The 25172-nt window shown below is 40.6% G+C and overlaps 1 protein-coding gene across 1 annotated transcript in view; it reads right to left on the bottom strand.

Moving 5' to 3' along the window:
• The window catches only part of XPNPEP2 (X-prolyl aminopeptidase 2), a 472549-nt gene that overhangs the window by 237153 nt on the left and 210224 nt on the right, over positions 1-25172 (bottom strand). Inside the window, exon 12 of the mRNA XM_078688442.1 lies at positions 22065-22174. Coding sequence (XP_078544568.1) covers positions 22065-22174 — 110 coding nt within the window. The remainder of the gene's footprint in view (positions 1-22064; positions 22175-25172) is intronic.

Here is a 25172-nt window from a genome sequence, read left to right as displayed (position 1 = left end):
TAATCTCTACGGCTGTGCCTGAGCAGGCACTACCCTCACTGTAGGGATTACTGACCCTCCGATGCACCGACGCGCTTCATGAGCCCATCGGAAGTGTGGCGGACAGTCCCTCCACCAGATTCCTCATTACGATGCAGCAGGTGTACCACAGAGGCCGATGTTGATGGGTCCGCCACCGACGAGCCGTCGGTGGCGGAGTCACCATCATCGTAATCAGGCCCTTTATCCCGGTCCTGCGTGACCAGAAAGACACGGTTGGTGATTTGTGCTTCTAGGCACCATTTTTAACTTAAAATTTGAAATTGCATATCTTCGGTTATACTGATAGGAATTGTGTCGTTTTGGTCTCAAATAATTTATTACATTTCAATCTATTTTTCTAAATTAGTGTGGGATTGTTCTTGTGTTGTGTTGTCATTTTATTAATGTTTGAAGCTCTGCATACATAATTTACACATTGCCTGTAACCAGTAACCTAATATTCAACAATACATGTAACAGGATATTGGTATCATAGTGGTGTTTTTGTATAATGCATACTATGTAATTTTTCTTAAATTGCAATTTGCTATATTATTATTATAATGAAGCATATGGCAACACGCACAGAGTGGTATCATCATATATGCTCTGAGGCTATGTAGAATGTTTAACTCCATTGATTTTAAAGATGCTGTGGGAGTTGTGAGAAACCATCATCTGAAAAAGATGCAAAAGGATCTGGAGATGGAGATTTTTCTGAAGAAGTAAACGTACTCCTTCTTTTCACTTCTCTGGACGTGTGATACCTTTTCTTCATGACCTAGATAATCTAAGTGATAGATGGAGTAATGAACGTTAAAAAAATCGTATTTCTCTTACTTTTCACAACTTGGAAACGATATCGATGCTGTCAAGATTGTGCAACAACAATATTCCACTCATTATCATTTTTATCAAACATTTTCTAGTTTCTGCAAGCAGAAAAAAGAACCTAACTCAATATATTATATTTGTGGACTATTTTGTCCAATATGTTGCTAACTAGCTCCTCAATAGGTACGAATGTGAGGGATTTTTCTCAAAGTTATCTGAAGCATACAGATTTGTTACTTGTACTGTGCTGCTAATCTTGCAGCTATTGATGAGAACATTCCGAAAGATTCCAATGTGTTTGTATTTAATCACACTGCCGTAACAAAGCTTGTAGTAGCTCAACATTATTTTTAAATTGAACCACCAAGTAATATGAAACAGTGGATTTTTCTTATTGATTGTTTTAAAAATAAACTAAGTCTTGTTAAGTAAAGGAATAGTCAGGGGAATTAGAGTCGCAAATAGACATGATGCAGGATTTTTTGAGACTGTATAAATGCTGTTTGTTATTTGAGTCACAAGTATATATTTATATATTTGTTTAACTAATACTCTGAGTTATGTAACGTTTCATGTTCTAAGCATAATATGTCCTTGTTCCCATGTATGCAGTATACTGTCACATCCCAAACATAGGTTTCTGTTAATGTTACATATATGCCTGCATGCTATTTTCTTTTCTCCTCTTTTTCTGAAAACCAACATAGGTTTGTCTGTGTTTGAGCCTAGCAAAAACAATAAGATTATGGACGTAGTACTGAAATGTTTAAACCACTCACCCCCATTCAAGAGATTTGGGTTGAATCCATTGTTCTTTTGCTTTCTATGCCACCCCAGTTTGGACCCAGCCATATGCAAAACAGTCTTGACCCTTCTCCGCATGGGAACAGTCCAGCCTGAACTGCCAGACCTTGGTCTTCCATTGACTGGAAACAAGCATCCTGGGACTGGTTTTGGAGTTTCACCCCTCATCAGCCAGTGGTATAGTCAAGACTGATTTGCATATGGGTGGGTCCAAACTAGGGTGCATAGTGAGCAAAGGAACAATGGATTCAAACCAGATCTCTTGACTGGGGGTGAGTGGTTGACCAATGTCAACACTCCATCCATCATCTTGTTGTGTTTGCTGTGTGTGAGCCCACCCATCTGTTACAGAAATTCCATTTGGTCTGAGATTGCTGGGATCTACATGTAATTGCTACAGACATTCAGATCTCCCTAACATTCCTTTATCAGTTTTTTTTTTATATCAAATTAGGGTGTCGGGACAGGAATGTACCCTGCATTGAATCCAGGATTGTTACCCTGCCTTGAGTGTCTGACTGCATGCCAGCCTGCTATCCTTATTTCTACTTTTGGCCTTATGTTACCCTAATCTATGCATGTGCACAGATGCCTAGGTCTGTCCATATTATGCTAGGTCTAGGACCTGTCCCGAAACCTGGAAGGGTGGACAAGCATGCTCTCATAGTGAACAGTGGACTACTGCCCACTCCTGGCATAGGTAGGATACCATATTTTGAGATTGATAGAATGACCAGAACTTTTCACTTTTGTTAATACGAGTATTGCCAACAATCTGTTCTTGTTTAAAAGTCTGGTGTTATGTAAATTTCCTATAGAACCTTTTACTGACATCCTGTGTGTATGTCAAGTGTATTTGTAGTGTGCATGTAACAGAGGTTTAGTAGAAGGACTATATGTGTACATTAATCGGAGTACTGAAGCCAGTGGGATCCATTTGGATGCCCCTGCTTTAGCTCGGCACAGGATGGAGAAGGGGAAAGAATCCCCAGACAGTAGAAGTGTATTGCATGCATTCCTAGGGTTGGAAAGGAGAGATCAAGACACTGAAGTGAGGAAAATTGAGACAGGGCTACCTTTAAACATATCACAAAGACTTTGTTATCAAGGACCTGCTGGTTTGTTCATCCCGAGCAATGTCAATTAGTTGATGGTAGGTGTGAGAGGTGCGACTGTAGTTTGCCTTGTGCAAGGTGAAATGTTTCTATGTCAGGTCTGCCCTTTTCTATCCATGATCACAGCTTCTGGGAGGCTGATGACAGCTAGGTTAGAAACCACAAACCTTATTATGCACATGTTGTGGTTGTAATAGTCTGGAGATCCAGTGTTCTTTGCTGAGAGAAACCGCTTTACACACAAGCTGACCCTGGATAACAGCCTAAGAAGGACAGTTGAAAGATAACCACCCAATCTCTGTTCTGAAATTTGAGACCGTAGAGTCACATGCCCTATATTGAAAATATGTATACAGGGGAGACACAAACCACTCTTTTTTGTTCCAGTTCCAAGTTCTTCATGACCAGACAAGGGAGAATTCCACTCAAAGGACTGCTATGTGACCAGGGTTGGTGTCTGCCTGACAGCCAGTCTCGCAGGGGAGAAAGAGCATCTCGTGATGTCTGCACTTTCTAGTTGTTAAGCTGAGGGTGTGTCTAGTGTGAAAAGGTCTGCTTTCCTGCTGAGAGAATGAAATAGTTTGTCTGGCCACAAGGAGAAGCCCAGCATCCTCCTGGATGGAGGTACATCCAGGAAATTGAAAAGAAAGCCAGGGGTGACCTGTGCTGCAGAAGGTCTCTTGGTGCCTCAATAAGTCCCAGCAGCAACCATGATATGTCTATGTGCTTCCTGCACCTTGACCCGGTCAGGCTTTCACCTGCCTTGGAGATCACATCCGCCCTGTCCATGATGTAACTGCTTAGTCAGGACTATACTTGCTTCAGCATCAGTCATCACTCCAATTGAAGGTTGCCGCAGCCTTACCTCAGTAACCTCCAAGGGATTACATCTGCTAAGTACAAGGCTCCGCTGTGGTGAAATCGAGCTGCCCAGCCCATGTTAGTTGAGCCTAAGAGACAAAGACTGAACTCTTACCCACTACACCATTAAAGGTAAGAATTATCACAAATATGTAAACTGATTACACCTTTGATTTCTGGAATACAGAATCTCCACCTGAACCTTATGCATCCTTGTACCATAATTGATGTGGAGACAAACTCTTCAGGGTCACATGGAGAGGTGATAGCATGGAGGGAGATTAGTGGTGTAGCACCACAAGGGATAACTGTCACCAGAAACACTTTCCTATATACTGGAATAACCTGTTTAGAACGGAGTACTGCTGTGAGACTAAAAAGTGTTTTCTTTCCTAAAAAGACAAACACGGGGCTGAACATTCGAGTTCTTGTGACTGTTGGTTGATTGTTGATTTCTGTGCTTGTGCCATCACACTACTCCGTTAGAAGCCTGTGTCTTCTCACCAACACTAAGTATAGAAATGGTTGTGATTGACCCAGCTTCCAGAACACTAGCAGCAGACAACCTCATCCATCATGTCTGATGCCCAGTGGCATCCGAACAGGGTCTGACAGGGGTGAACTGCAAATTGTAAAGAAACAGATATACATTTACACATGTTGTGCCCTAGAAAAGCATACAAATCAGCCATACTACCTTTTAATAAATAAAGGGTGTAAGCCATCCCCACATCAGCCTTAAGAACTGAAATACAAGCACTCTATAAAAAACTAAATTTTTCCATGGGCCAAACCACCAATTCAAACATATATGCCAGTCTACTGATATGATATATGTAACTCCAATTGTCTGCAATTTACATCAGGACACTGGAATATTGAGGGCTCTATTGAAGATAATGGGCTGATTCAGGGCCATTTAAGGCCCCCATAGATACCTGCTCCAACATTCCTCTGTTTGTCTATCCCTTTTTTCAATTAGAACAGTCTCCACTCAGCGCTAGGCTGTTCTAATAGCTTTATAACCCTTCTGCCTTGGGCTATACTGTTTTTTAAAGGTCTTCACTTTTGTTATAGGCCCTCACCTGCATTTCGGGCCTATTATACCTCTGGTTCAGAGCCTTTAAAAAACAACTACAGCCCTCAGAAGGGGGTTATCATGCAAAAATAAGTGATTATTCACTTTATAGATTTCCAAAAGAAAAACTCATTCTATTTTGAATGATGTCTCAGAATGTCATAGCACAAGAAAACTCTACTAGCCATTTCTCCACATTAAGCTATTTAGTTGAATGTTGAATAAAGAGTACTCAGTGGTTTGAGTTTTGCCATCGGGTTGTGGGGGAAAGCAAAAACAGGGAGATTACCACCATACTTAGGCCCAGATGTAGGTAAATGTGAATTACCGATTCATAAATACCGAATTTTACCGATTCGGTATTCATGAATCGGTAATTCAAATGTAGGTAGAAATTCGGTAACAAATACCGAATCGGTATGATTCGGTATTTACCGATTCTGTAATTACAGAATCGGTATTTGTCATTGATTCCTATGGGCCTTGAAGCCCATAGGATTCAATGGCAGATACTGATTCGGTAATTACCGAATCGGTAAAAATACCGAATTCACAAGGGGGACAGGGTGTCACTTTGACACCCTGTTGCACCCCTGTTTCTGGGTTGTGTGCCATGTGACACACAGACATGCCCTTAGGGCATGTCTGTGTGTCACATGGCACAGGTGTACATGCACAGATGTGCATGTACACAGGAATTCGTTATTTAACATGGAATAGTATTCCATGGTAAATACCGATTCGGTAAGGGCCTGTGGCACTGATTACAGTGCCACGTACATATTGATTTACAGAATCGGTAATTTTACCGATTCGGTATTTTACCGACTCTGTATATTTACCGAATCGGTAAAATTACCGATTCTGTAGATCAATGGCCCCCTACATGTCAATTCCCAATTACCGGTCGGTAACGGCCGAAATCGGCCGTTACCGACCGGTAATTGGCGAGCTACATCTGGCCCTTAGACTCTTGGATTGTATACTGTAGCAACTAAGAAAAATCTCATTGTGAAGGAATAAGACAGGACACTGCATGATGTAAAAATTTTATTTTTCAGTTGAAGCTTACATGCCAAAAGGATGCCTTGCTGGTAGCAGCCTTTCCTTCCTGTTCTGCTTGCAATGTTTCCAGGCCACGCAAACTGGTATTTCGACACATAATGAAATACATAACATGCCAACATACCTCATTATGTTAATGAACTGAACAGAAGAAACAGGGAAAATACAAGGGGACAAGCTGCAACATATGAAATTATTCTAGAAACAACAAACACTCAATGACTGACTCACAGAATACATGCTAACATAGAGATATCAGATATCGACTACTTCGGGAGAAAACAATGCAATATTCTCAAAACAAACACACCCTTTCCCAAACAGAGCAAAGTCCCATCCCTATCCAGGAGAGTGAAAAAGCTAGTTAACAAACAAATGTGTATGCATTTCTTTCTTTGTAAAATAGAAAGTATTGTGAATTAGTTTTCATGTGCCTGGCTTGCTGGTCTGCTGTATCTTTCCATAGCTAATAAGATGTAACATTACAGGGACAAAGTCTGCAGTGTGTTTTGAAAACAGTCCAAATGTTCTCATTGCTATATTATGTGTGGCTTCCTTACAGCATTAAATGCATGCAAGAAAATATTGTGCAAAGAAATCAATTAAAGTAATATATTTTGAATTTGTTATTTTACTTCTGGTGGAAACATTACATGAATAATGAATGTTCACACAGCAATTTATAGTGTATGTGTATTTTAAAGATACAAGCGTCCAGATGCAAATCCAGAGAAAATGCTTTTATTTTCATGTAACATCTCGGTCCCTGTTCTATTGCTAACAACATGTTATGTATTAATACAAGGCTGTGGGCAGCGCCCTCTATGGTGCAGAGCTGTGGGGCTTCGAATGCATTAGCGGCCTCACCACTTCTGAGAATAAGTTCCTTAGAGAGCTGGTATCCCTTCCAATGGGCACCCCCATCAAACCATTACTGAGCGATCTGGGTCGCCGCTCTATCCGTGACCTAGCCAGGCTACGACCTCTTTTATATTGGGCTAGGCTATGGCGGACCCCTGAGCTCTCTAAGTACCTTGATGGTTTGATAGAGGTTATGAATCTCAATGGCTCCCACAAAGTCAGCTGGATCCGTAACATTAAGAAGCTTTTGAACGACACTGGTTTGCCAACCAATTGGGAGCATAGAGTTCCCTTATCCAAGCCTGAACTTAAGCGAGTCTACTGGAATTGGGTGGACGAGCAAGATCTAAGGGACTCAAACCAAGGAAGGCTGACCGAAGAGTTTAAACAGCATAAACCCAAGCCTCGCTTGGAGCCTTACTTGGATTTCATCAAAAAACCAAGGGATAGATCGCTGTTTATCCAGTTCAGGCTGGGAAACCTACCTTTACACGATTACACCTGTAAGTGGAAGCCCCCGTACCAAACCCCACCTGACTGCCCAACTTGTGAGGGCGTCACTGAAAGCATCGCTCATGTTTTTTTTGCATGCCCAGCCTATGCGAAACCGAGACAGAAATGGCTAAAACCTGCATGTCTTTTGCTCGGAACCAGGAATCATTCCGTAGCTTTGAGAATACTTAAGACTGACACTAGCACATGCTTAGTCTGTGGGGTTGCCAAATTTCTGAGCTGGGTATGGGTAATTAGAGCAAAATCTATGAGATGACTTAGTTTTTAATCAAATGTTTTAATTCCACAAAGCTGCTAATGTTTAATATGCCTCTTAATTTATTTATTGTAACATGAATGTTTTTACTGTAACTAACCCTGTAAAATGTAAGATTTATGAACTGTGGTTTTTCTTTTAATCTTTGTATGTGCTTTTATTATATCTTTGTGCATAGCGAAATAAAGCTTTGAACACCCATTAATACATTTTATGAAACAACAGTGGTCCATAGGTAGAAAAGGTAACACAAAATGCTAAACAACATATGCAAATTAAAACAATGTTTTTAATATATAATACTCCATCCATAAATAAAATTCCAAAACCAAGTACTGCAGTGTACTCTGAACAAAGTGACATGAATACAATGAGGGAAGTGCTCAGGCCAAGGTGTAATACCTGTGACAAGAAAGTACACTGCTTGTGTCACCATTGTATTTGAAGAGATACAGCCCATAAGACATACAACAAGTCAATGCAAGCTGGATCTGAATTCATTGTTGATGGCAGTTCGATCCTCATTCGAATAAAAGGATCATCATCAGGACAGATGAAATTTAGGCCTGAGTATTCAAAACACTATAACACATATAGAAACATACATAAACAAAAAACCGACAAACATGGAATGCAAATTAAAATAGTAAATCAAACATGGGCAAAATACAATAATCCATCTTGGTAACCCTGAATATTGATCCTCCAGATTTAGAGTATAACAGTTATAGAGAAAACATTAAATACAAAACGTAGGCATCACCAAGTACCCACATTGTTCATCATAGAGTTACTCCAGTTGGAGCTAACAATTTTCTTTTCTTTTTGACAGTCTCTATTGCCAACAGACGAAAGGGAAATCAATGGGAGGGATTTTCGCTCCCAACTTGCTATTATTTTTATGAACAACATAGGATCAGAGACTATTCTTATCGGCTCCAGTCCTTTCCACATACTTTAGTAGAAACATTATATTGCTGTCATTTTCTTGATATGGCAAGGAGACAAAAGCCAGCTGTCCACATTTATTGAATGCCAACACACAAACTACAAATGACTGCATTTCACATCTCAAAGCAGCAAGTCCATGATATCATTTCTTGCCCTTTTAATTAGAGCAGGCAAGGTGAATAGTGCACCACTTTATACCACAAACTGACAGAGTAAATACATTTTGCATATTCCAATGATCATCCATAAGCAAAATGTTCTCAATTCCTCAGAATCAGAAGCATATGTCTAAATATAAAAAATATTTCTTCATGGAAGCAGAAACACTTTCTCAGAAACTGATAGACAGAAGCTGGTAAAAAGATCTTTAACAAAAGAGGCTTTATTAACACCAAAAAAGAAAGACAAAGATGACAAAGTAATTTGTATAACCACATTCTCATTCATTTTAAGCAAGGCAAAACAATTTATTTTTAGGAACTGGAATATGCTAAATGCTGATGATCTTGCACTTGAAAAGCCAATCTTTGCATTCCGCAAAGGAAAAAACCTAAAAGTCCATCTAGTTTGAGCAGCATTATCGCACCATAATCCTGAGGGAAACACCAATGACCTATGGGGAATCCTGCCAATTATTGGACAATTTAGTGCAGCATTTGTTGCTTTACCTTTGAGACATGACAATGTGATCCGCACATTAAAACAGTTCTCAAATTGCAACACCATGTGATATATGTGATATATGCCATAACTTGTCGGTGTGGTCTTGTGTATATTGGCCAGATACCTCAGACGATACGCATTAGGATTAGTCAACACAGGAGCCATCCATGGTGCATGGTTATGTCAGCAACCCTGGTAGAGCATTTCTCATGGACTCATCATACCATAAAGGATCTCCAATGGCAAGCCATCTCAATGAAAACTCCACCCAGCAGAGGTGGCAGCATTCCACTGCTACTAAATAAAGAAGAATTTAAATGATTTCTGCGAGTGACTGCTTGAACTCAGGCCTCAACGGAGTGGGAGAATGAGCTTCTTTAATATAATATCATTATGTGTCCTCTGCTTAAGTCTCTGCTGTTAACTGAGACAATATGCATATTAATAACTTGTGCTTTTTTGAAAATCTCTGGTTATTGAATATATCTATGGGATTTACAATTTCAACCCTGTGTTTATTCTCCTATACTTACAAATGTGTTTATCCTGCCATAGCCCTTACCTATTTATGTATGTACCATCAAGGTGTTAACCAAATTACTAGTCCTATTTGCACCTCTTTCATGGCCCCTGGCACATGAGTCATTTCTTTATGTTTGCACTTCTAGAGGCAACCAATGCACAGCAGCTTCTGTACATGCCACTGCAATTAACTGAGACAATATGCATAATAGTAACATATATATTTTTTCTGTAAATATCTGGTTATTGAAAATATGGATAGAACTTACAATTTAAATGTGCACTTTCTGCTATAATTACAAACATGTGATCATTGTTCACCAAGATAGTGGACACGTTTCTAGTCCTATTTTCACCTCTTTCATGGCCTTGATTCTATTATTGAACAAGGGTCAAAACACCTTCAACAATACATTCAGATCGAGCTTGCACTGATTTATTGTCTATCTTTTTGTCTGTTTCTCTGCAGATGCAATTGTGACACAAACAGTGTACATTCTTGTCAACAACAATGGACATAGAAAGTAAAAAAGATATAGTGAAACTGTATCATCATGTGATTAAGGCAAGCCCAGGTACCTTGAGGAAAGCACTCCAAATAGCCTTCACGGACAATACTAGTCGATGGGCAAGGTACCTTGTGTCAGCTAATAGTACACTGTGCCTGACAGCTGATCTCACAACGGTCATTCAACTGCCAACGACCTGCATAAAGAACCCGCTAAAAAAGCTGGGAAAGATCATTTCAAGGAACCAGGACATCGAAAGGATCAGAGCCATCTGCGGCGCAGAGGGCCTTGTCACTCTATGCCAACCATACCTGAAAGCCGGTCTGGGCAAATGTTCTGAAGACCAGGCTTCTAACTTTACCAATACAGGTCTACAGGGCACATTGGAACACTACACCAGCTGGAAACAGAATCTGCAGAGCATGTCACTCGTATTGCACTTTTGACTGAGCATTTCCCACACTCAATTCACACAACTTAGTTCACAGAACACTGCAGTACTTGGTTTTGGAATTAAATGTTTTGTACTGTTAAATACAGTATAGGAAGAATAATATTTATTGGCAAGTAGCTCACTTAACTCATTTTACAGGCACACATGCCTTGGGCAATTTTTACTAGCTCGCTGAGCACACTTTCGCCTTGTTGTGCAGAACGCTCTTTTGCTGAATCTAATGATTTGGCTTTTTGATTATGCTCTTTGAATTTGACTTGCATTACTACAGTAATGTTAATTAAATTTAGGGCTGCTGGTTTTATGGTATTAATTTTTTTTAACTTTTCCATCTGTATTTATCAATATTTATGTTGGCCATCTTATTGGCATTTAGCCATATTTATTTTGTGTTTCAAGAATAAATGTAGATGTAAAATGGTATATTTCCACGTTTATATAATTCACTGACGTGCACTCAAACACGGATGGCTGTAATGTTTTATAAAATTAAGCAGCCACGTATAACAAAAGACTACACTCACAGGTACATATTAGCATCATACTACAAATATATGTTAACATATGCTTGTATTTAAGGAAATCTCATCCTGTATTTTAACCCTCCATGCTGTCTGCCTGCTCAGCTGTTGCCTAGAATTCATGAAAGACAGCATGGGGAGTTTCTCACAAGAAGCACCATTTTCAGTATTTTTCCGCTTTTAAAAATAAATACAGACAGGAAACACCTTGTTTTCTGTCTGTAGTTATCTATAAAAAGCAGTAAAAATTGAAAATCGGAAGCCTCAATTATATTAACTGAATAAATCTAGTCTTATGAAAAGACCAAGAGAGTGCTTTTGGCGGAATTCTTTGTAGCCGAGCTTCTGAGTCCACTTTGCCTTCCCCATATCCTGTGGGTCAACCATTGCTGGTTGAAGAAAAGCATAGACAAGGGCATAGGTTAAAATACCACCGCTATCCCTACTATTATCCTATTCAAACAAGTCATGTGGCAACGATTGACACCTCTTTATGATAAGGGAATAGAGTACCTGCTCACCACTAAGGGTAACTTTATCACTTTAGGGTACACAGTAAAGTAACTCTTTTCACTGGGGGCACACGTAACCTCACAACAGTCCTAATAAGAATATACGGTAAATAATCAGACACATTTCCACGCACAATGTGTATCCTCATATGTTCCTGCTGTTCTTATATCTCCTGGCCCCCCTCAGCACAGGGACATCTTCTAAACCCAGAAATGCCAGACAGTCGAGTACAACCTTCTCACTGGTACTCAACATTATTATAACCGCAGTTTAGTGCTACACTGTCACTCAGACTCACCCTTTCAATAGTATAGAAACAAAGTTGAACATTTAAAATATTCTAATCTTTTTCTCATGGTTTATCTTTGTGGATGATGACAGTCTATGAAATCAGTTCAACATTGCAAACAACTTCTAATACTGATCTGTCAGCACACGTAATTGTCGTCAGGTTCCATTCACATATGTTCACCTGCCACAATACACAATACACTGTACTGTTTTGGCTCCACAATGCAGTCAGCAGTATCTTCGATACTAAATATCTACCACTATACAGCAATTTCTACTTCCATCGTTCCACATAAATCATCTACATCAAATCAAAAATGTCTTCCTTCCAGCTTGTATACTTGCTTGTGCTTAAAGATCAACACATCCAGCTTGTGCAAGAACAGCCACTGGAGCCGACACAACAATAAGGGCTTCAGAATTTAAACATTGCCGGCCATGTGGCTCAACTCAAAACCATGCCTGCTATGTGGGCCAACCCAAAACAGTTTCACTAGATAACAAAGTAATATCACTGTAATCTTGTTAAATTGAAACATTCTGAATTTAAAGATGATGTCCAGACCAAGAGACAATTACAACAAACATTGGCAAAGCCAATAGGTTGGCCAGCAGCCTTTTGACAATTCTTGTTTTGTCACTAATTGTGCAGATTTGTTATTGTTTGGGAGTCTACTAGGCCCTCATCAAGCACCCAAAAAAACACTGGCCAACGGAAAAGAATGTGGTCTAAAAAAAGTACACATTACCATAGTGATCCCGGGCACTGATGGAAACTACTTTTTGTGGGAATGTGCTCCTTGTGAAAAGGCAACATGCTCTTAACTTATAGTTGTCATTATTAAAAACAAAAAAAGAGAAGGATGGTAAAAAAGAGAGAAAGAAAGAAAGAGTAGAGAAAGCGAGAAAGAAAGAGTAAAGAAGACAAGAGACAAAGAAGGAAAGAAAGAATGAGTAAAAGAAGGAAGATAATACAGTGAAGAAGAAAGATGAAGGAAAAATGGATGAAAAAAGGTAAAAAAGAAAGAATGAAAGAAGGTAAAGGGAAAGAAAGAAGGAATGAAAGGAAAGAAAGAAAAACAAAAGAAGGCAAATGAGGAAGACAGAAGGAAAGAATTAACGAATGAAGGAGAGAAAGAATGAAAGAAAAAAGGCAAAAAGGATGAAGAAAGGAAAATACTAAAAAAGAAGAAGAAAAAAGGAAAGAATGATGGAAAGAAGGAAATACGAATGGAAAGAATGAAAGAACAAAAGAACAAAGAAGAAAAAAAGAAGAAAGAAGGTAAGAAAGAAAAAAGGAATACACAAAAGAAAGAAAGATGGAAAGAAAGAACGAAAGAACAAAGGAAATATTGAAATGTGGAAGGAAGTAAGGGAGGAATGAAGGAAGGCCTTTAGAAAAGAAGGACAAAAGGAAAGAAGGAAAGGAAAAGCAATGAGGGGAAAAATAGAGGGAAAAAGAAGGAAGAAAACTGTTAAGAAAGAAGGAAAGAAGAAAAGAAAAAAGGAAAGAAGAAAAGAAAAAAGAAAGAAGATGTATACAGGGTTTACAGGATAACAAATTGGATATTAAAACCAAAGTTGCACCTCACCTATCTTTAAATAAAAGCATTAAACGTGAGCTGCAAATTCAAAACAATAAAGTTGGTTTTACTCCAGGGCAATGTTTATTAAAGAACCGCTCTGAAACTGAGTTTAGGGATACGATATGGTAGCACGTGAAATTCGCTGCAGTCGGATGAAAAAAGGCATCTGAAAACGAAATTTGCAGCCCCATTGGCAGGAGACAGGAAGTGATAAAGCTGAAATGTGCCTGTGTTCACCTCAAAGGCGTCCTGCTATCAATCAGGCAACACTAAAGAAATTATACGGTAAAAATAAAACCCCTGGCACTGAGACAACTACCTTGTGTGCAGAGGTACATCTTTTGTAAGAGCAAAATACCGTTCCTCAGAGGGATTTTCAACCAGTGGCTTCAGCAGGTTGACTCATTGACCATTCTGTTTTGCGTAGTTGTGGGAAGAAGAATGCAATGACACAACAACTGGCCAACGGATGGAGAGAGGTAGCTGAAAGCCCCTTTTAGTAAGTGTAGTATAGGTATTAATTTACTAAAACCAAAAGGTTTGGCAAAAAGCTAGACATAAAAACTGACCTGCGATTGTTAAACTCCTTGAGTTCAAAACCCATAACTTTCTAAATTAAAAATACTCTATTAATTTCTTTGCGAGGGAACTTTGGACACTCACCTTGCCTTCACTATTCCAGCGAAGGACTCGCCGCTAGCTTGACTTGTCTCCCTCCCGCCGCCGCAGTTCCAAACGCGGCCGCCGAGCGGAGGGAGACTACATCTCCCAGGTGCCCCAGCACTCGGGGACAGGAAGTGACGCAGGAGCGCCCGGAGGCGCCTTCAAAACCACCGGCACCACCGGTGGAGCGGTTGTAATTTCTTTGCGAGGGAACTTTGGACACTCACCTTGCCTTCACTATTCCAGCGAAGGACTCGCCGCTAGCTTGACTTGTCTCCCTCCCGCCGCCGCAGTTCCAAACGCGGCCGCCGAGCGGAGGGAGACTACATCTCCCAGGTGCCCCAGCACTCGGGGGCAGGAAGTGACGCAGGAGCGCCCGGAGGCGCCTTCAAAACCACCGGCACTACCCGTGTCGCGGGAGCGCGCGGGAGCGCCCGGGGCTAAGCCCGGGCAAAGGGCGGGCCCTCAGTGGCCGAGGTAGGCTGGGCTGGGCCCTGTTACTTTCATTGTATGTTAGTTAATTTAGTGATCCGAGGTGTGTCGCTTTGAAGGAGATATCTCTGAATACTGGCCGAGCAACTATTGTCAGCTTCTCCAAGGATTCATTATAAGGACTAGTTATTGTTATTTATATATATATCTTCGGAGCAATATCCTGCTGCTTGGTTACTTCTCCGTTTATGATGACTGCAAAGAAATTACGCTCTGGAAGAGTTCTAGGGGGGAGGTCATGTATAAAAACCAGATCTAACCCCCTGAGGAATAAATATGACAACAGTGTGTTATTGAAGGGACAGATGCAGTTACTGAAATTATGGGAAAAACCCGTTGATAAGTCTTTGGCAGTCCCGGTAGTTGCTGGTTCTGAGATGGTGCCTTTGGTGGGTGCACCGCCTGATGTGGAAAAAGATTCCAACTCTGAGTCAGCCTCTATAAACAACTTGTTCCCCCAGCCAATAATTATTGCTGCTAATCTCCCAGTATGCACTTTAGGGGGAGAGCAGCCTGATAATAGGATAACAGATACGAAAGCACCTCTGCCTAACATTCCTAGTGGTGCAGAATGTCCTGACGTGGCTATAAAAGGAGAGTCTTTTTTGTCCAGTATTGACCTTGAATTATGTGGTCGCTATATGGAGGATGGAAATCTGAAACATCTGGATCCCAGTAAGACAGCAATTGGAGCCACGCCGTCAGGATTATTGCTATATAGTAGTACTCCTTCTATAACATCTAATGACATTCCTTCAATGCAGAATGATTCTAGGAGCTCACTACTTAATCTATCCGGTATTTGCCCCATCACCGCGTCTGGGTTTCCAAAAGATGATAGACCTATCTCTGATTCCTTGATAGCACTAGAACATTTACTGGCTTCCATATTGTCTTTATTGGGCAAATTTGTTGGGAGCTCTGACTGCACCTTGGACTCAGTTACACAGATATTGAAAGTATTATTGGCAAAAAGCACAGAAAATGGTACTACTCCTGCCCCGGAGATTGTCTTGCAGAATGCTTTGCATAGCAATAATTTATTGGAAAAAAATGCTCCTGCAGGTATGCCAGTAGTGGTTGACAAACATGAGTCCTCAGGGATGCCTATTCCATCTGTTTCAAATTGTATGAAGGTATCAGAACCTATCCTAAAGGAAGAAAGTTTGTTGGATGTGGACTTAAACGTTGGAAATGAGTTATTCCCAATTTTCACCCTTGATAAAAAGGAGCCTGAAGTGAATCTTGATGTAAATGGAAAAGATAAAGAAAAAAGTAGAAAGAATAAAGGGAAAAATAGGAAACCTGTTCGTAAGTACAAGAAGAAAAAACAGAGGCAAATCATTTTTCAAAAACATATAAATACAGAAGAACATGATGTTGTAGATATTGAAGATAAATCTTTATTGGACACTTTTTCTAATAAGGCTGCTGTTTGTACTATTGGTTCTGTAGTCAAATGTCCACTTAATATTTGTGCCAATGCTGGGGGAGCCCCTTATCAAGAGGATTATGCATTATTGCCCATCGCTCCAATTGAAGAGGTGACAAGAACTACTCCTGTTGTACCAGGGGCACTTAACCCATCAGCGCCTATTTTTCGGTTGCCGGTTGATGTTGCTACAAATTCTCCTTCTGTACAGTTTAAAGCTCCTAATTCTTATGTGGATACCCTGACTTTGGACTTTTTGCCCTTATTTGACTCTGACTTATACCTAAACAGGTCATGGTTGCTTAATTGTTTTAAGGATATTGAATGTTTAAAACTTATTCAGTCGAGTGACATTGACTTGGTTTCTTTAGTAGGGTATGAAAATGGTCTACGTGTACGGGTAAAATTCTATTCTAAAATAATAGCTAATCTTGTACTACAACAGGCGGAATCGTTCCAATGTAGAGGGATTGATGTGTTACCCTTTTCTCATACGGGAAAGGATATTTTCCCTAGAGAGGGGGCCACAAAGTTTGGCTTTAGGCAGGAAAATATGTCCACATCCAATAAAGATTTAAAAATCTGGGTCTCAAGAGGTAAACGTATGGTTTCCCAGGTTCTACCCACCCCCTTGAACCTGATTGCTTATATAACTGAGGATAATCATCGGTGGAATTGGCTTCCAGCAGTCTTGTCTAATAATATTACGGATAATCCAAGACTGTTTCAACATCTTTAGCAGTCAATTAAAAGTTATATCCTGGAATGCAGCAGGGTTGCATAATAGACCGGAGAAACTTGACTTTTTATTTACTCTGAATGCGGATGTGATATGCATTCAAGAAACCTGGTGTAAAAGTATTTTGTATGGTGGGAAAGATAACTTTGTGCTTGAGGCAGCAGCCACGCCAGCGAAAAAAGGTCACGCAAAAGGGGGAATTGCCTGCCTCCTGTCTAATTCATTACAATGACAATTTTCCCATTATGTTGACACAAGTAACCTTTTTCAAGCAATAACTATTAATAAACTAGCCAGTGTAGGTAGCCAGTATTCCCTGGTAATTATTAATGCATACATTCCGCCTGAAGATGGTTTTAATACTGTATTGAAGCAAATGTTTTCTTATGTTAAACAACTATTAGAGCTTGACCAGCCCCCTTATATTCTACTCGTGGGCGATCTGAATAGCAAAGTTTCTAACTCAAGCGTAGACTTGTTCAGAAATAAGTTTAAAGAAGAGGCATATAATATACCCCAATCTATCTTCCCAATTAAAATAAAAACTAGCAAAAGAGGAAAGATAATGTTAGAAGAACTTAGCTATCTAGAGGGGTTAATTGTAAATGAGAGGATGCCATCTGATACCCCTGCTAAATTTACTCATAGGTCCCCTAAGGGTGAATCCATCCTTGACTATGTAATTACGGACTATGACTCTTTCTCCTTTATTCAGGATATAATGGTCTCTCAAACTCCTATGAGCGATCATAACGTGACCAGTATAACTCTTTCATTACAACCTCCGGTCACGGATTCCTGGTCTTTAAGTACTAGAGGAGTTTCTCTTCTTTGTAAGTCCGGTAGATGTTTCTGGAACCCGACTACTATGAAGGGTTTGCAAAACATTCTTGCACAAACCTTACTTGAACTAAAAGAATGGCAGGGTATGGAATTCTTTCATTTTGAAAACTTTATGAAGAAGCTTACTGCGACTGCAAAGAAGCCTAGATATTCTAGGAAAGTGACTTTTGTTCCTAGTTTATTATTGCCATTAAATAAAGAAATAAATAAATTAGTGAGGCAACAATTTCTTTTTAGATCCACGGAAACTGCTAATAAGTCATCCTTACTAAAAAGAAGGAGGACCAGAGTGAGAGCAAAATTTAAAAAAGAAAAAGAAGACTCACTCTGGATTAGTTTAAGGGAGGCTTCTGTCTATGGTAAATCTAGAGAATTCTGGTCCATAATTGGTAAGGGATGTGGTGCAAGAACTTCCCCTATTCCCATTTCTATTCCTGAATATGTTTGGATCTCATTTATATTGAATTTGTATGCATCAAATGGCGTAGAGGGTGAGGACAGTGACCTTGTATTGGACAGTGGGTTTACTATGGATCCTCCATCTGAGAAATCCATTGCTTCGGCGATTAAGAGTATGCGCTCTTCCGGAGCAATGGGTCCGGACGAGTTGCCCATTTCAGTACTGAAGCAGGATGTTTTTACTTGGAGCAGGATTCTTTTCCCTTTGTTTAAAGCCTGCTTTTCACTTAGATCAGTTCCTACATCCTGGAGGGGAAGTATATTAATACCCTTATTTAAGAAGGGAGAGCGGGACAAACCCATGAACTACCGTTTGATAGCTCTTCTGGATTCTATCGGAAAAGTTTTTGCTAAGTGTCTTCTAATATTAATTACGGATTGGGTGGAGGCAAATAGTATTTTACCTTTGGAACAGACTGGGTTCCGTAAAGAGCATGGTACACTTGATAAATTAACTGGTCTTCAAGTGATTATGGACAAGTATGTACGAGTGCGAGGAGGTGGAGTATACGCGGCATTCATAGACTTCTCCGCAGCGTTTGACAAGGTGGACCGTCCGACGCTGTGGAGAAAGCTTGCTGTATTGGGTATGCCGCCCCATCTACTGGAATTTGTAAGATCCCTTCACTCGAATACCTGGTGTAAGGTGTTACAAGGCGGAGAAAGGGGTCTTTCACAGACTATCCCATCCTTGAACGGATTAAAACAGGGGTGTCTATTGGCCCCCATGTTGTTTTCATTATATATTGCGGACCTACCTGCTTCCATTGCTGTAGGTGTTGGTTTAGCCCCGGTAGTTGGAGGTTCATCCATCTCTGTTTTAATGTATGCGGATGATATCCTCATTTTAGACTTAACTCCTAAGGGCTTGTCTAATCGCCTGCAAGCTTTACATTTATTTGCAGAAGCACATTTTATGAAGATTAATGCCTCCAAAAGCAAAATCATGTGCATTACTGGAAGAAAAAAATGTAGGTCTGTAAACTTCGGATGGGCTATAGGAGGCCAGAGACTAGAGGTGGTTAAAACTTACACCTTTCTAGGTAAAATAATCTCGGCAAACCTAAGCGAAAAACCCCATATTGAACATAATTCGCGTAAGGCATTGGCTCATGGTATGGGGTTATGTTCCCTGTATTCTGCTACAGGGAAAAGACACTTTGCCCGATTTTTGGAAGTGTATAGAGCAAAAATCCCTGCAACTCTGCTTTACGGAATAGAACTGGTGGAGTTAAGGCATTGGGGTTTTTTGCAGTTAATGGAGGGAAAGGTTCTAAGAAGAATTTCTTCCTTTAATACAGCTTGCTCCGTGACCGCATGCAGGCTGGAATTTGGCCTTCGGAGCTGTTGGGTACAGGGGTTGATTGCCCTGGTAAGATGGGTGGCCTGTTTGGCCAGAGGTGAATCGGGTTCCTTACGGGCACATATTAAAAAGGAACTGCTGGGCAATCTAAACGAGTTCTCATTAATAGTAAAAAATTTTAGAAAAGCTGTAACAATGTTAGAGTTGGACGAAAGTACTTTGTTCTTACTCTCTCCTTCTCAACTAAAGTCTCAGCTGAAACATGCATCTTGGGAACTCTGCTTTAAATTGGATATGACTGCTTTACACGAAAAGAAGGGTGGCGATTTACTCCTAAGCACGTATTCAGTAAAGCAGGCCCAACAGTATGTTTCCTGGAATATCCCTCATCGTGTCCGAAGGCTATGGTACCTTTTAAGACATGATTTGCTTCCTTTAAATTCACTTTTAGCAAAGTGGTATGGAACATCTCCTGTATATAACTTTTGTAATAAGGCAGTGCAGGACCGAAATCATGTTCTGTTTATTTGTCCTACATTACGTCCATTGCGCTCTAAATGGTTAAAATCTATTTGTCTACAATTAGGAATTCTTAATGTAAATTTTTTCTTTCATGCCCTTTATTGTCCACCCAATGAAATGTTTTGCTTCAAAATTTTTAACTTTTTTAAGGGTTTTTTAGATATTTATTAATGAAACCTGTAGATGTTATTTGATGATTGTTCGGCCAGTGTTCATGTTGTGATCCTTCAACGGCTTTTATTGTGATTTTTCTGTATCTATTGGTGTATAGTTATGTGATTGTTATATGTGGCCCTCTTTTGAGAGCCGAAAACATAATAAACTTGAACTTGAACTTGAACTTGAACTCTATTAATTGTACAAAGCTCCAATCTCACCTTGAAAACAACATCCAGTCACTAATGTTTATCAATCATTCAAAACCTCAAGTCATAAGGCAACACAGACACATAATACTTGCTTGTAGTGAGCTGCAGCAAAAAGAATGAAGGCTGTGTGTGTTTATGATCTCTGGAACGATTTCTTTAAAGGGACTGCTGTGTGTGGTGGTAATAATGGAGATTCTATAATTTTTGCCTCTGGCCTTGACATAAAATCATCAGCCTTAGCTCAAAACGAGTCGAGAGCAACCGGCTAGACTGCTAATCCTCAAGTTAACAGGTGACTAGAGCCACAAGTTCTCCTAATGTCCCATTCCCTCAGGGTCGTACTTTAGTGAGATTCGGTGGGTAGGAGTTGGGGGGAGGGTATCCTAAATTTCCCAACTTAAAAAAGCAGTAGTTCGTACGGCGACCCAGTGAGGTTCGCGATGAACTGTTCCCATGAAGGTTTGGTTAGGGTCAGTACTGATCAGCATCAGATGGGCCTCTGTTTAGAATGAAATAGTAAGTTGAAAAATATGGGTTGTAACGCTACACTGAGCAACTGCCGATGGCAGCAAATAGTATTCCTTTCTTCACATTTTCGGTGTTTGATGAGGATGTGTCTATGACAAATTTGCATAATTTGCTTGTCTGTAATTACGTCACATTACACATAATTACTTGGAATGCAAATTCGGGATTTTAGCATAAAATACCTTGAGACAACTGCTCATTTTACACTAAAAAAAGAGCACAAACAAAAGCACTGTGAACAACAGCCACCTGTGTTCTATTGTTCCAGCATGTTGGTGGTAAATTCATACGAGCGACGGCCCGTGGAGGGAGTTAAGGTGGGGCAGGAAGGCGGGACGGGGGGAGGGGCAGGGTGGGGGGTGCTAAAAAACGGAATATGGATAATTGCCGGTAAGTAAACAATTTAATTAATAAAAACGAATTTCGTAGCGCGCACTGCATTGCAAAATGCGATGCAGTTCGCGCTACGAAATTAGTTGTATTCATTAAATTGTTTACTTACCTGCAATTATCCATATTCCGGTTTTTAGCACCCCACCCTGCCTTCCTGCCCCACCGTAACTCCGTCCACGGGCTGTAGCTGATTCATACCCTGAACTCTATGTACATTTTTACATTGAATGGGGCTTAATTACTCAAAGTGGCGTAATGGCAACATTACTTGAATTTCACATAACAAGTGTAACCCAAAACTCTTTAAATTATGCGAATTATGCCAGTATAATTAAAATTCACCCAGGCCTAGGGTATGATTGCAATTCAATGAGTACTTTCATTTATGGCAATTTACTACTTTTTTGTAAACCTGCCCCTATAGACATTTAAATGTACAATCAAAAAAATGAAATCAGGATGGAGATACAACAGACCTGACTCTGGGCCCCCGGACCCAACTTCCAAGCCGGGAATGCTTTCATTTAGGGAATGTCACCCCCCCCCCCACACTCTGCCCCCCCTGGAAGCTACACCTTTGATTCCCAGACTTGCTCATTTCAACATACGTCATCATAACGCCTATGGTCAGAGCAAGAGGAACAGGTAATATACAGAAGACAACGTTTCAACAGATTTGAACTTCATTTGAGGTATTTGAAGATATATCACATACGTAAAATGTTCCGTTTGCTATTGGAGTGCACTAGGTTTTAGCAGCAAGACTAATTATGTTCAGAGTTTTGGGGTTTTGTGTTTTAGATACAAACTATACATTGGAACAGATATTTATTGTTTTTAGTCAATTGGGGTAGGATGAAGAGGATACAAATTTGTGTCAATAAAAGGTTGATATCTTACTAACATTCGTAGTTCCTCTACATAGCGTGCTCCTGATCGTTCGTCCACTTTTCCTTCTGGCACCTTCTTCTCCAACCACACCAAATACTGAATTACTGCTACGGCATCCCTAATCTGTACAAAATGGTACATGGTCCAACAAATTGTTCATATATCAAAGTACAAACATATAATTTTAAACAGTAAATATTTAGAGAAGCAAACCATATATAAAAAGTTATTAGTTATTCCATTTGATGACAAATGAGCTAGAAAGTGAGAAATGGTGTTTGGGTTCCTCTGCCAGTTAAGTGACATGTACCATTTTAGAGAACACAATGATACAGCTCGCAGTCTGGTCAAGGAAGGGGCATAGCACATATTTAATCATCATTTGAAGACACTGCAGATGTTACTTAAGTTACAGACACTCCATGTACCAACTGTGTTTAAGGCTGACTATATACACACATAATATAAATGAAAAAGGGCAATATAACTTAGTATTTGCAAAAAATGTTAAATGTTTTCTTTCGTCTTTTTATATTTTTTTGTTGAACTTTCCTTCAGTATGTCACGGAGTTTATGACGTGACAGGATTGTGTGATTGTAGTGCAACCCCGTTATCTTTATGCACTTCCAAGCAAGAAACATGGTAACTGCTGGAAATCGCTTTAGAACAATGACTGTATGCCTATTTTGATCTTACATTTCAAACAAGGGAATCTAAAATGTTGTTGCAACAGTTAGGAAACATACTAATACAAAATTGCACCATCAAACCAAATAAATGTTACTTGGAACCTAAGGGAGACGACCACCAAGCCACTAGGGTGGCTCAGGCACCCTCCACCATCCCATTCACAGCACAGCCACCACTGTTCATGTTCTTGCTGCAGAGCTGGTGATTTTTAATTGAATATGCTACCACCAACATGGCAGGAGTACGTTTGCCACATATTAATGCTGAATACGGTCCACTCGCCAGTACACAGCAACATTGCAGAATCACTGAGCACCCAGCATTTTTCTTTCAGTTTTAAATAATTTACCCCATAAATGGATGCGAGTTGATTTGGAAAACTGAAAAAGCAATGACCTTGATGAACTAGAGCACATTGTTATTTTCCGGCCTGAGACCACTATGTGGTATCAGAAGCCTGAGAATTAATGTTTTAAGACGCCAGGACATAGGAAGTGTAGGTTGCCAGATTTATTAAGTACAAAGCAACAATCCCTGTTGCTCCTCTCACTTCAGCAACCACCTGCTCTCTGCCACTGGAATCCACAATCTAGAATCCAGTGGAGATGGCAACCAATTACTAAGATACAACAGAATGGGACAGGCCTTCCGATTTCATGGATTTGGCAGTACTATTTCAGGCTTTCGTTCAGAAAGGATTTCCAATGGCAGAGTTAGCTACGGCTGTGCCACCAGAAGGAAGGCAGTTCCCCACTTCTAAATGAGGCAGTTAACCAAGTTTTGAGCAGAAGTGATTCTTGGAGAATCTATTGTGTTCTCATTCTTTATTAGAATTTATATGATGTAATCTTGGGTCATGGAATTGCTCTAGGCCATTAAGAATTACCTGATGTCATTAAGAATGTATTCCTTCAAGATTGTTCAGTTACAGTTTAAGACTATGCTGCCTGCAGCTCCTCAATGTCACTAAAGGATTCTTAAGTAAATTGGATCCATTGTCAGATTCCGGATTTCTACATTTTGGGATTTGAACATGAATCTCTTTCATTTCTACATCAATCTCTTTCAACGTTTAATTTCTGGATTCTGACATTGAAGGTCAGTGCTATTGAGAGAGTAAGTGGCTGCGCAGCATATTTACAACTTTGGGGCCGATTAGGATTGCGGTGAATCCCCATCCTCCGGGCCGGTGGAAGCCATCGCCGGCCCGGAGGATGCGGATTCACCGCTGCGGTGCCTACAAAGACCCCTCGCCAGATTAGGATGGCTGGGGGGGTCATCGGCGAACGGGAAGACCGTCTGCCGCTTTTCCGCCGCGGTCGCCTTCCGACCGTGGCGGAAAAGCTCTAATATGGTGGCGGTGTCTATCAGACACCCCCAGCCATATTAGGATGGGGCAGAAAACATGTTTTTCCGCGGCGGCTTTTCCGCCGTGGAAAAACATGTGGTCTTTGGTGTTTGGGGGCCCGTTGCAGACCCCCAGGGTGTCGGGGGTGGGGGGTGCACATGGGGGGTACCTATGGTACCCCCCAGCATTTACATGCACAAAGCGGCAGGCACAGCGCGGTGCCTGTCGCTTTGTGCATGTAAATGTAAAACATGCATTTTTAACCTTGCAGCGGGTGCTGCTTCAAGCAGCACCCGCCGCAAGGTTAAAGATACGGGATGTGACCGCCAGAGTGGCGGTCACATCCTAATTGCACCGGAGCGACTGCCGCTGCCCCTGCGGACGGACGCAGGTGCGTCCGCCATCCTAATAGGCCCCTTTATTTGGCATATTTTGACTTAAATGTGACTTTAACGTCAATATTGAACTTTGCTGCTTCAACTGCCGCTGCTCGTGCACTCCTGCTCATGCTTCCATCTGGCTCCAGATCCCTGCGCGTTGCCTTCATACTACAGAACCTCTGATGTCTCCAGTACTCTGAGGTCATTCTGCTTTGCTCCTGTGACGTTTCCCTTACTCGGAAGCTTCCTTGTCGTCACTTTCTACGCAGGTCACGCTACGTGACCCCATGCAGCGGCCATTTTTGGTTTCTGTCAACTTCATCGGAGATCGGAGTTCAGAACAGCTTTTCTTCCGGAATTACTTCCTGCTTACTTGAAGGTCTAACAGCATTTCCAGGGTGTAATTAATTCATCCATTAATTACACTTTTGCTCATTCTGGGTAAGAGTTTCTACTTGTTTTATTTGCATTACTCAGTGTGGTGAAATAACGTGAACTAGTCCTTCAAGGTGAAGTGCGGACACACGCTATGAGCCACCAAAGCTACAATATTAACCCTCTCCAACCCTTTTTGATTTCCGGTGCGGAGCCTGCTTTAAAGTGATTGGAATTAAAGGCTTACTTCCAAAATTACTTTGAAGCCTTGGATGAGGATGGCAAAATGTCTGCTGCTCAAAGGAAAAGACTATTGTGACATTCTTT

Source organism: Lissotriton helveticus, chromosome 4_1, assembly GCF_964261635.1.
Source record: "Lissotriton helveticus chromosome 4_1, aLisHel1.1, whole genome shotgun sequence".
NCBI lineage: Eukaryota > Metazoa > Chordata > Amphibia > Caudata > Salamandridae > Lissotriton > Lissotriton helveticus.
Note: the sequence above shows the minus strand (reverse complement) of the source record. Positions and strands in the feature narration are given on the sequence as shown.